The sequence below is a fragment of the Grampus griseus genome (genome assembly GCF_964374135.1).
Source record: "Grampus griseus genome assembly, chromosome: 13".
NCBI classification, from domain to species: Eukaryota; Metazoa; Chordata; class Mammalia; order Artiodactyla; family Delphinidae; genus Grampus; species Grampus griseus.
This window is the reverse complement of record NC_139007.1, coordinates 33,026,947-33,040,833: the sequence shown is the minus strand read 5'-3', so window position 1 is coordinate 33,040,833 and position 13,887 is coordinate 33,026,947. Positions and strand designations below refer to the sequence as shown.

Sequence of the window (13,887 nt, the reverse complement as noted above, 5' to 3'; positions counted from 1 at the left end):
ATTTGACAATATTTATACAAGATTATAATAATGTTGAGAATTGAAGAAAATATTCTGAGATAATCTGTAAAGAATTGATTTTTATATTACATATTACTTTACCAAGAATATGTAATATTATTTATTACTTAATATAGGATATCCTATATTATTTATTATTTAATAGAATATTTGTTATTTGCCCATAAATGAAGATAATAAACTTCATTTCACATTGTTGAATAAGATGCTGAAATAGAATCATTTTCAAATCCATTCATTTAATCACTGACAAAATTCAACAGTAATATTCTAAAATTCAAAGACCCTAAAAAATGGCACACCAGTTAATGTTATGTTCTCAGATAGAAAGACATGGATGAATTTCTTTCGTGTAAAATTAATACAGGTTATCATAATTCTACAGATATTATATTATTTGATATAAAGTGAGAGTTTTAGAAATTTTTAGAAGTTAGATTAGTGCATATCCATACCACATGTCTCTATTTGCTAATATTCTTTTAAGCTGTAAAAAAATTCAGATGTTTCACTATCTGCTTTTGAATCTAATTTTAGAAGATTTGGGCTCAGAAAATTGGAAATATCTAAAATTTCTAATTTGAAGTAACACAATAGTCTTTGCTTAGGATCCCCTGGAAACTGCTATTAGAACTTAATTCAGCTTGACTGATGGCCACACAATTGCCTCACAACTGTCTCAGGACATGTTCCTCTAGGCTTTATTTATATCCCTCCTGAGAACTTAGTTAATTTGATTAAGAGGGAACAGGTGTACCTGCAGACATCAAGAAATGTTTTTTCTATACTTCAGAATATTTATTTTTTTCTTTTTGTTCTGTGGGAAGGCTGTAGAGTTCTCTAGTCATTGAATTATTTAAGCTGTAATCTGTGAACTCACTTCTCTGCACACATATAAAACAGGAAGTCTTGTGTTGGTCACTATAAAAAAGATGCAATTGGTCCAAAGATGCTCAAAAATGAGAAGGCTTTTTTATTTGTACAAGCTATGGAAAAAACTGGAGCTAAAAGTTTATGAACTTCATACTCCAAAGTTTAGAGGAAAAACTCTAAACTTCAAATAAAAATTTTAACTCAATCTACCATATTGCTACAAATGCTATATGCATATATGGTTCCAATACAAATTTTCAGTCAAATACAACTGATAATTTTCTGAAGGACTCGTGTTAATATTGAACCTATTAGATAGAAAATTATAATCTGTATAACATTTATGTGTAAATGTATCAGAAATATCTATGTGCATAACTATAAAATGTAAACATATAAAAATATATCAAAAATATTATGCTACTTCTAAAATTGATTTTATTTATTTTTTAATTGAATAAACTAAGTGTTTTTCACTGCTTGGAACAAAAATATGACTTCATTAAAAAAAAGTTCAAGGAAGGACAAATACCCTTAGTGATAACTGATCAGAAGAACCCACATAAATTAATTGAAAAAATAACCCACATATTTAATACTTAATTTTGAATTTAAGGCAAAAATATATTTATACAAGTATTATCAACATGAAAAAATTATATGTAGCATTCTAATTCATCTTGGATTTAGAGTTTTCTGATATCTGATAGAATATAAAAATTCAAAGACTATAATGAGTATGTGACTCCCAAAGTCATTCCAGTAACAGTAGAGCTCTGAGCCCAGGGATAGTTTTAACCTCCTTAATTAAGGCAAAAATAAGCTAAAGCATATCAAAATAATCTATCTGTTGAAAATTTGGTAGTGAGGTAAGCATAAATGAAAAATGATTACAAATTTCCACTTCCAGAGTAACAATAAAGTAGCAAAAGCAACATATATTGAGCTATATCATAGATTTTAAAAGCCATCATAAAAATATGTATTTTTTCACTTAGGCATTTGAGTTTCTGATGTTATGATTGAAATATACCCTACATGTCAACAGAAATAAGGCAATTTATGGGCTTCCCTGGTGGTGCAGTGGTTGAGAGTCCGCCTGCCAATGCAGGGGACATGGGTTCCTGCCCCAGTCCGGGAAGATCCCACATGCCGCAGAGCGGCTGGGCCCATGAGCCATGGCCGCTGAGCCTGCGCGTCCGGAGCCTGTGCTCCACAGCGGGAGAGGCCGCAACAGTGAGAGGCCCAAGTACCGCAAAAAAAAAAAAAAGGCAATTTTTTGTGGTGATATATTCTGTGAACAAAAAAAAAAAAAAAATGACAAATTTTATGTAGAAAATCATGGTAGTCTTTTTATACTAAAAATGCTTATTTTTAATTAGCCTTTGTTTTTAGAAGCCTCCTTTTAAATGTTACCACTTTGATTTTTCTTATAACTGTTTTATTAATTCAAATAAATAAAACATAGTGTTTTGCTACCTGGTTCAAGATAAATTTTCAAAATGAGGAAATAATTTTTATATCACTGTGACTTGAACTGTTTCTAGCTTCTTATTCAGAAGAGTAAACTCTACCACACTTATAGCTTACTGACACAGCCAGCATGCTTTCTGCCAAAAAGGCATCAGAGTACATTATAATAAGTTATATGACTCTTAAAAGTTCATTATTCTCCAGCACCCCACGGGAAATAAAGGAAAAGAAAAGTAACATTGATTGTGACTTTTGACAATTATTAGTTAGAAAAAGGAGGTAACAATTGCCAAAAAAATCACAAAAGTGAGCATGTTACCTGGCTATGACAAAGAGCACACAACTGACACCCAAGTAAGCCAGCAGAATATACATCCAGATATCAGGGGAGAGAGGATTCAGGAAGGAGAAGACGCCTGGGTTTGTACCATTGGGCTTGCGGTACAAAATACTTATTCCAAGTGTCATAAAGGGCTTGGAAAAGTCGATGACCTTCTCTCGAACGTAGGTAATAGCCAGTGGAGCAACTGCAAGGTCAGCTTTCTGTAGAGAGAAACACAAAAAAGGAAAAAAAAGTGTTCTAAGTCACAACAAAGTAATAACCATATTAAATAAAACAAAGACTTTACACTCAAGAATTGTCTCAGCAACAGTCATGTTAACACTTAAAGCATTCTTAACTCTGAAGCGAAGCATCTGATTTACTCTGCTACTCATTTCAATGAGTTTCTAGATTAACAAATCAGCAGTTATTGCAAGTAGATATAGAAAGAAAAAACTGTATAGGATAAAAAACACTGAAGAAACCATTGTACATTTAGTACCTGGATTATTATGCTACTAAACCTGCTCATAATACTTTTAACTTTAAAAACAATATCAATTATGATTTTATAAATACTTTGGTCAAACTGTAAATAATAATAACTACCTCAAATTATTTAGCTGATAATCGAGAAACATTTATTTTTCTGGTTTTAAAACTACAGAGCACAGTTAAAATGTTTTATTCTTTAAATAGTTAACATTGTGAAAATCTTCTTTTAATGTGATTTTGTTTACGGCCCCTGAATTTTGTTACTATCTCTCTAATTTGTTTTATATTATTTAAAGAAAATCCTTGCAGCCTTGCCTAAATCGCATTAGGAAATGATTTTTCAATTGTCACAAAGTTGCTAATTTTCCAGGTAGCTTAAATATGCTAAATTACTAATGCTTTTCACTCACCATGTTTTAACCATCTGTCAGGGATGAACTTAAGCTCTAACATATTGAAATAAATAATTACAATGTTTTGAAGTAACAAAGGCATCTATTCCAACCTATGATGGGAATTTGTATTTCTGTATTTCTTTTATTTTTATAACCATATGGAGCTTTCAGAGAATATATGGAAATGCTCATTTTAAAGAACTACAGAAAGATGTACAACAGAATGAAATTGGTCCTTGGGCTTCCCTGGTGGCACAGTGGTTAAGAATCCGCCTGCCAGTGCAGTGGACATGGGTTCGAGCCCTGGTCCAGGAAAATGCCACATGCCGTGGAGCAACTAAGCCCATGCGCCACAACTACTGAGCCCACGTGCCACAACTACTGAAGCCCGTGCGTCTAGAGCCCGTGCTCCGCAACAAGAGAAGCCACCGCAATAAGAAGCCCGCGCACCACAACGAAGAGTAGCCCCTGCTCTCCGCAACTAGAGAAAGCCCGTGCACAGCAACGAAGACCCAACGCAGCCAAAAATAAATAAATTTTTTTTTTTAAAAAAAGAATGAAATTGGTCCTCTACTGTTTCCTTGTCTCAGGGATTATTGGAGGACTTAAGGAAGAACCTTCTCTGAGAGGCTAAATTTGTTGACAATATTATTCTGAGTATGTGTTTGTGTGCACTTGTGCGTTGCAGGTGGGTGGTGGTGGGAGATGCTTGGATAGAATATCTTTGAGAGTAGCAATGGAGAGAGAAAGATATTTCCTAACAACCAGCAAGGAAAAACAAATCTTCAGTGTTCTGGCAAGAGTACAATCATATTTCACATTCATAAGTCAAGAATGTCAATTTAATAATAATAATTGTTCATACTACTTGAGCATTTGCTATGCAACAGGCATTGTGCTAAGAAGGTTACTTGAATTGTTACATTTAATTCTTATGCAATACTACTGTTATTCCCATTTTTCGATAAGGAAACTGAAACCACAGAAGTTAAAAACGTGTTCATTGTCATAGAACTAATTGAGCATTGGAACCAAGGACATAAACCTAAGCTTTTGGAATTGATACCTAGAACTAACCATGTCATGCATCTCAGAAACCAGAAGTGGAATCATGGAGACATCATTCATTCATTCATGTAGAATGAATGTAGAGGTGGAAAGGGAAATATATAGAAGCAAGGGCAGGAATTGATAGATTATAGTCTCAGAATTTAGATGGTCAGATGCAGAGTTCATGCAAATAGAGCCTTTTCAACAAAGGGGAGATGGTTTGAAAAAGTAAACAAGTTTGTTAGGGAAGGAAAGTGATAATATAAGAAACAAAGATTCCAGGTTAAAAAAAAGGAAAAAAATAGAGTGGTGGTTTGCTCCTGATTTGGTGGTTGAATTCAGCATAGTTTATCATGTGCCATTTAACTTTGCAACCCACCCCCCTCCTAGGCACATGGAAAGCAAAATTTCACCACATATAAAACGTGTCAGTGAGTATGCTTTAAACTGGTAAAGTACTTTTAAATTCATAATATATATCAGCAAAAGTGAGGAAACAATTCAAGTAACATATATTAAAACAAAACTACTGTATTATTCCAAAAATGTTGTTCTACAGGTATATATTAATAGGATTGACTAGACATACATCAAAATTTACTTAGCATTGCCTTAAAAAGTTATATTCTAATTATTAAAGGGAAAAAAACAAACAAAATATATAGTATGCTTTCAATTATAAAAGAAATGAGTCGCTTGAAACAAAATATATAAACACACACTTTTAACCATTTAATTAAAAAAAAGTACAGACTGGTACATGTGTATAAAGGAATAATATTCAGCAACATAAAGAACTGAGCTATCAAGCCATAAAAAGACATAGAAGAACCCAAAATGCAAATTGCTAAGTGAACAACGTGTATAAAAAGACTACATACTATATAATTTCATATATATGGCATTCTGGAAAAGGCAAAACTATAAAGACAGTAAAAAGATCAGTGGTTTCCCAGTGTTCAGGGGAGGGGAAAAGTGATGAATAGGTAGAGCACAGAATATTTTTAAGGCAGTGAAGCTATCTTGCATGACACTGTAATGATGAATACATGACACTATGCATTTATCAAAATCCATAAACTGGAAAACACAAAGAATGAACCCTAATGAAAACTATGGACTTTAGCTAATAATAATGTATCAATAAATGTTCATCAATTGTAACAAATGTACCACACTAATGGAATCTGTTAATAATAAGAGAAATTGTAGGGAAAGGGGGTAGAATAGAAGAAGATATATGGAAACTATTTTCTGCACAATTTTATTATAAACCTAAAACTGCTCTTAAAAACCTATTAATTACTTTTAAATAAGAGCAGGTTGTTTTAACCACACCCTCGTTAGTAGAATTCAATGTGTTATATGTTGATTGATTAATTAATTAGAACTAGGTTGTTAACTATTGACAGTAAAACACACAAAATTTATCAAATATCAATTGTCAAAAATAAGCAGTATCTAATTGCACACCAAGTACATTTTTTAAATCCATTTACAAAATGAGATATCAGGACTATCTTGCAGCAATAAAGATGAGCACTTATTTATACATTATACCATTATCTGTGAATAAGATCTATCTTCATTACAAATCCATTAATAATATAATTATTTTGGAATCTAATCAAGATGTTATTATATTAAAGAGGTTTATAGTGAGAGATGTGGTATTTTCCCATCAAATATCATGTTATTAAAGACAGAGCATTTGGAGAAAAGACCTTGATGGCAAAATGGAATAATCCCAGAACTTTTAAATCTATTCTTTGAAAATAGATTTAGTCACTGATTTTTTATTTTAAAGAATAAAGTATTCCTGCATTAGAAAGAGCCAGTAGTCAAAATTGATTTAAAAAAGAAACGATTTCATCAAAAGAAAAATAAGTAAATTGTTATGTGTCACATGAATAGTATTGATACAAAGAAAAGGGAGAGCTCACTTCTACCACCGGACGGGGGCAGAGAAGACCATTCCAAACAATTATACTTGCATTACATCTTGAAGAAGGAGTCTGAGATGACAGAAGTCTGAATTAGTAGGAGGAAAAAAAGAATATCTTAGCAGTAGCTAGCATCAAATTGGTCTACTGTGGGCCAAGACTGTGTTGTATTCTTTGCCTATAATACTTCCATTAATTCTCACAACAGCTCAAATTTGTACTGTGATTTCCTTTTTTACAGATGAAAAAACCAGAATCATGAGAGTTTAAGGGAAGTACGATCCCAAAGATGACTTAACCATATTCATTTCCCACCCCTTTTCTGTACAATCATTCAAATGCATCATATTCCCCTGCCCCCAAATGATCTCCCCTTTTCTCCACTATAAGACACATCTGTAAGACACATCTTATAAATCTATAAGACACATCTCCGATTCTTTTTCTCCAATATAGCCTTCCCTGAACATTCTGTACACATTAATTTCTCCTAGGTAAATTTTTTATGCACTTATAAACTTAACCATATAATTTAACATGTAACAATACTTTATGTTGTGTTTTTTCTGAGTTTTTCACATGTAAGTCACCTAATATGATGAGAGATTTGAATGCACACATTGTTGCAACTGTATTATGAGAGTATAAGCACTTTGAAGCCTGCAGGCATTCTCTTCGATCAAAGCACATATCACTGAATTGAGAAAATGGTAAAGTATTCCTCCCTGGAAATTTCACAGAGATGCCTAGGCAGCAGCTATCTTATTAATTTAATGAGCATTAATTTACTATTCTATCATTCTATGTGAAACTCTTCCAAATTGTTTTATTTAGCCCTATGATCATAATCAATCTAACATCTCTAGGGTATTGGACAAAATTTGACACCAACGAATTGCTTAGTAAATGTTTGCTGAATACAGTTTCAATTTAACTTACTAAAATGTTCAAAGAAAATCAAAAGGAAATCAGAGAATTTTAAAATTAAACTTTTCTGATCTTGCTCTAGAAATGAGATTTATTTGTACATTAATATAATTTCTAGTGAACTAACCATCTAGGGAGAACAGAATAATTCTTTTTATGGAGTTATATAGCTAATAGTGGCCCTTTGATTAAAGTCCCATTAAAGATTAAAGAAGAATGGTAAAATTTATTGGTCTAAGTTCTAATTCCCTAATACAAAAATTAGATAACAAAGCATATCTTCATGAATGGCACAATGACCGCAAGTTTGATCATGTTGAGAAAACCTTCATAATGAAGTCCTAAGAATCAAAGAACATAACGCTGTTATGTTATAATATGTGATCTGGTCAGTGAAACATCTTATGCATACTTCTGAAAGGTCTTGTAATTTAACAATGGAAAACCAGTTCTAAACACTGTTTTCTTTTCCATAATGTTGTGAAATGCTTAGTAAATGGGTAAAATAATTAAAGTAGTAAGTGCATATGAAAAAATTGGAATATTTTAATTGATTTAGTTAAGAAATTTAAGCTAGTTAATTATGTATATTAATTTTAATATCACTTATAAGTGACAGCACACTCTCCCAAATTCTTCACAATGTATGATGTGAACAAATGCTTTACCTCTGTGGGCACTTTCAGGGAAACACAGTTCACCTTCTGTACACATGGCGTACCCGCCCCACCACTATCCTCCCAGTCATACTGTCTGGACTCTTGCAGTGACCTCTTAATTGATGCCCTGATTTCATTCTTGCTCAGTTAGTGTCTATTTTTCATCCAAAGACCAGAAAGGTCTTTTTAAGCACACACCAGATTATCACTTCTTGCTCAGAATCTTCTACTGACTTCCAGCACACATAGAACACACATAAAACATAAGCTTATATTTGAAAAATATGCCTTATAGTTACTTTTCACCAAACCAAGTAGTAAACACATAGTACACAATGGAAAGTAACATAGTCAGTTGAGTTATTAATTAAATAAGGAGAGTTCTTTCACACTTGTAGGACCTGAATAGGGACAATTAAGAAAGCATTAAACACAAACAGTAGTAGATTCAGCTGCTGCTTCAGCAGCTGTCATTTTATTAATGCTTAAGAAAGCCTGCTGATAATTTCAAATGATATTGACTAAATCTACCAACCTTGCCACAAATGACAGATAAAAAATAAACTTCTCAACTGATAATTCTTCAGAAGAGCTACAGCTCCAAAACACTGATTTTTGTGTGTGTGTGTGTGTGGCAGGGGGTGTTTGTTTTTATTTTGTTTTGTTTTGTTTCACTCCCATCCGTATCTGATTTAATTGTAAGCTCTCAATGGATGGTTTATAAATAATAATATTCTTGTACTAAAATTGTTACAATATCTCTTCTCTCACTGCAATATTTCTATGAGATTTATTTATTTTTTAATGCATTAATTGAGTTAGTTTAGCTCCTTCAGAAAAAAAATAGGTTCATAGAGATTGAGGGGGTTTTTTTACATTGATAATTTCAGGAAAACTAAATTTCTATTAAAAACAATTGGAGGGTTCCCCTGGTGGCACAGTGGTTGAGAGTCCGCCTGCCGATGCAGGGGACACAGGTTCGTGCCCCGGTCCGGGAAGATCCCACATGCCGCGGAGAGGCTGGGCCCATGAGCCATGGCCGTTGAGCCTGCATGTCCGGAGCCTGTGCTCCGCAACGGGAGAGGCCCGCGTACCGCAAAAAATAAAATAATAATTAAAAAAATAAAAACAATTGGAAATCATGAATATTAATACTTCAAAGTGGAATTTTGTATACCTGTTATTCATGAGAAAAGCATTGAATGATGGTGTTTCTGACATTTTCTTTCTGGATTTTTGGTATTACAGATTTCCTAATTTTAAAATAATTAATGTCTTTTAAAATTATAGATTAAGTGAAAATATTTTATTCTGCTAAAAACAATCACCTAAATAGGAACGATATTCTATTACTTTCTACAGTTCCTATGGTTATATTTAAACATACATTAAAAACAAAACAAGGAAAAAATCCTACAATATTACTCAAAATGTTATGTATTCATCAAGCAAGTACTTGAGAAGTGAGAGATGTTGAATCACTTCTTTGACACAAACTTATATGCAAGTTTCAAAATAGAAAACTAGAAACAATTCAACATGCTATTTAAAATATCAGATTATTTCTTGAGCCTATAAGACATTCATACAATTCATTGTTACTGATTTAAGCTACTATTTCACCTATATATTGTCAGCTAAACCTGTTTTCATTTCCCAGTTTAAATGCTCTGGTAACACAACCAGTGGACCAAGAAACAACTACCAGCACTAGAATGGATGACTATGATCTACAAGGAACCCTCTTAATGGAACTGTGAACTTATAATTCTGCTCTAGTAAACCATTCTCCAGTGGACAATGGATTAAGTACATTGCATTTCCAGGATCTATTTTAAAATAATAGGTAAATTATAACAGTTGTAAATAATCAATGCAATTAAATTATCCAATTATGATTAGTTTATGTTAAAATTGGACATTACTTAGTTTAGAATAAATTTAGAATAAATTTATTAAGAATATTTCTCACAGTAACAAACATTCCTTCACAAAGAGTTATCAAAATTCAGCTATGCACAAGGCCTGGGCAAAGTTTAGGATACAAAGGTGTTTATGACAGTCTCATTTCTCAGGTGACAGCAGCATAGGGAAGATCAACATGGAAACAAATAATTGAAAAGTTCTAATAAGTCCTTCAGTTAAAGTATGTACAAGGTACAGTTGTGGTACAATTTTACTGGCTTGCCCAATTGATACTCTAATGGGTTAATATAAAAAGATATTCATTATTGGAATTTACATTAATCCTGCAAAACCTGGAGTTGAAATGGGACCAATACATAAATGCTCCATGGGTAGTAGTATTAAAGAAAGTGGAATGAACTCAAGAGGGAAACGTGTGCGGCATATAACCCATCTTAAAGCTCCTGATTATTTATTCTTCATCACTGGATTAACAATAACAACAATAACTATGCTGATGAGGTTAAAAATTAAAGTGACCTTTACAGTGATTCATTCTTCAATATGAGAGGGCATAAGAAGAGTTGAATAGTGGATAGCACTTGTAAACCACATAAAATAAACCAAAAGATGCCCCCAGCTCAACCTCTTCTATTTCTTTTTCCAGATAAAATACAAATAAACATTAGATACTTTTCCTATATAGCCTCATTATCTTACTTAAATGCATTTGTTAGACTCAAACATTAGAGAGAATATATGATCTCTGTGTAAGAGATCTGCATAAACAAGATCTTCTGTATATTTTCCAACAGAACAGGGATAACATTTTGCTACATAGAACATACCTCTCCCAGAACTTGCTTTGCAAATAGATTTACATCATATGCTGAATTACTAAGCAAACTTATCTGAGTGCATCAAATCTAAACTATAAATTTACTTAATTCCCTACATTCAAAAGTCTGTATTATATGCTTATACTTACAACAAATACAAAGTACATATTAGTATTTGTTAAACAGATAAACTGTTAAAATAACATACACAGTAAGAAGGAACTTTGGGCAATAAAAATATTTACATATATCTAAACAGCTAGCCTGTGTTGCATCTGGATATAGTTACAATTAATTCTCTAGTGAAAAATATTTTGTAACATATTTTCTCTGGTTTCCATGATTAATGAAATTCCTTGAATCTGTACTATTTAATTGTTTTATAAAGGTTTTAACTGTTTATTCAATATGTGTTAAAATGTTTGAGGTATGAGGAAACTTAGAACCCTGATATCTATCTGAAACCATTCATTCACTCATTTATTCAACAATTTATTATCGAACGATTCACTAATTTATCCAACAAGTATTTATTCTTGATTGACTGCTTTGTAATAGGAGCTGTTCTAGATGCTCATAGTACTGCGAAGACAGACAAAGTGAAGAAGACAGACACTGAGCATGAAACAATTAGAGGCTATAATGTCAGGACGTGAAGAGTGCTATGAAGGAAGATAAAGCAAGGTAAGAGGTAAGAGTGTAACTAGGGAGAAAAGGAGGGCACTATTTTTACTAAGATGAACAGAGGAAACCTCTCCAAGGTCCTGACATTTGAGTCCACACTCAGTCAAGTCACGGATAAAGCCCTGTGAGGTTCTGATCAGAGTTCCCCTGGCAGAGGGATTTGTAAGTTACAAAGGCTCTGGGGTAGAAACAAGCTGGGTATGCTGGAGGAGCAGCAAACATGTCTCCAACCCTCCCAGCTCCTCCGAGTTTAATCATCTTGTTGATCCTCTCCAGAAAATAGAAACATTACATGACAAAACACTCCAACCCTAAACAAAAGGTGTCAGACTTAGAAAACTTGTGTCATTGCACCTCTCATTTCACTCTTCTATGTTTTTTTCCACTAAAAGGAAATAATACCATTCAGGTTTATTATCTTACCTTTACCCTATAAATGTGATCTCTATAAATTCTTTCATTCAAATTCAACTGCAACAAAGCTATTTAATTGTGCCTTAGAATTTAAAATACTATACTACCTATTAAATATTTAAGAAAAACATCATTTTTGTGGTAACTCAGCCCTACGTAAATAATAATAGAAAAAGAGTAATTACACTGTCCACAGTATTTCTGAACTTGTGACATGACCTTATTCCTATATCACCTCTGTGATCACATGCCTCTATAGAAATTCCCCATTGATTAGTAAAAACAGCTTTATGATTTTCTGAAAATATCACTGATGAACAGCAATTTCCTTCCAGAATAGTTGATTTTTCTAATAAGCCAAGTGTAATAACTGAGTTGAGACCACTTCCCCATGTTTGTTAATAAAAATTGAGGCCATTCCCATATTTGTTTATTAGAATTTAATATTATATCCCCATATATTTAAGGATGCTTGAATAACTCACAATTAAGTTTGAACATAAAGATTAAACAAGAAAATTCCTACAAAACAGCAAACAAAAACCTTTCTAATACTAACTGCTATAATTACAGTAGTGTTTGATAGTACAAAACTGGATGCAATATTAAGAAAAAAGCCTGTAAAGAAAGGTTAGAATTTTCTATTATTTTATCCAAACTGCCCCCACTTTGGTCCTTCTTTCTGCCTTCCTTCCTTCCTTCCTTCTCTCCTAACTCTTTCTCTTTTCTTTCCTCTTGCCTAAAACCAGGAAGAATGATTTTTTTGTGCGTGTTGTTAAAAACCCTATGCAATAGAATCAAATGTCTAATTTCAGATATGGAAGGATTTAAGACAAAGAGCATAAGCAAAAACTTTTCTATTGAATGGAAGTGGACCACCTACTAAATCTATCCATTGTACTAGAATTTCACATCTCGAATTTTTAAGAAATAATTCTAAGTTCAGAAATAGGCTGATACACAAAGGTGTTCTCTCAAGATCACCTGTAATCTGGGAATGCAAGTAGCTTCTATGCCTCAGAAGAGAATGGTTAATAAATTAGGGTACAGCAAGAAAGAATTACTATGCATTATTAAGCAGCATTTTGTGAAGTTTCCAGTGAAATGGCATGGACACTGCCAATGTCAGTGAGTATAGAAACACAATATTAAACATGAATTCAACTAAATAAAAACACGGTAAAGGTGAAACCTGCAGATTACATGCTTCTTGAGCTATACCAACCAATCATAAATTAAAGAGCATTTTTAGATCTCAATTTATACAAGTAAACAAGTACTAAATAAGTAAATAAATACTATAAGACAACCAGAAAAATGTAAATAAGTACTGATGGTTGGGTACTTGATGTCATTAAGGAATCATATTTTTTCTATGTGATAATGAGAGTGTGGCCATTTTAAAAATTTTAGTTCCTCACTTTTAGTGATAAATACTGAAATATATGTATTATAAATGACATGATATGAAGTCTAGGATTTGCTTCAAAATAATGCAGGTGGCAAGCAAGTTTGTGGGAGTAGAGATGAAATTGGCCATGAGTTTATAATCCATGAGGCTTGGTGATGGGTACATGAAATTTAACTTTACTTTTCTATTTGAACATGTTTTAAAAATTCTATAACATAATGTTTAAAAAGTATAGAATCAAGAGTGGAAATAGGGCTTCCCTGGTGGTGCAGTGGCTGAGAATCTGCCTGCTAATGCAGGGGACACGGGTTCGAGCCCTGGTCTGGGAGGATCCCACATGCCGCGGAGCAACTAGGCCCGTGAGCCACAACTACTGAGCCTGCGCGTCTGGAGATTGTGCTCCGCAGCAAGAGAGGCCGCGATAGTGAGAGGCCCGCGCACCGCGATGAAGAGTGGCCCCCGCTTGCCACAACTAG

At 33.1% G+C, this 13,887-nt stretch overlaps 1 protein-coding gene across 2 annotated transcripts in view; it reads right to left on the bottom strand.

Annotated features, from left to right (window-relative positions):
• GRIK2 (glutamate ionotropic receptor kainate type subunit 2) overlaps window positions 1-13,887 on the bottom strand; it is a gene marked incomplete at both ends in the record, with an annotated part of 636,473 nt that overhangs the window by 138,187 nt on the left and 484,399 nt on the right. For both annotated transcript variants that reach the window (XM_082668692.1, XM_082668693.1), the window contains one exon: window positions 2,687-2,910. In XM_082668692.1, coding sequence (XP_082524818.1) covers window positions 2,687-2,910 — 224 coding nt within the window. The remainder of the gene's footprint in view (window positions 1-2,686; window positions 2,911-13,887) is intronic.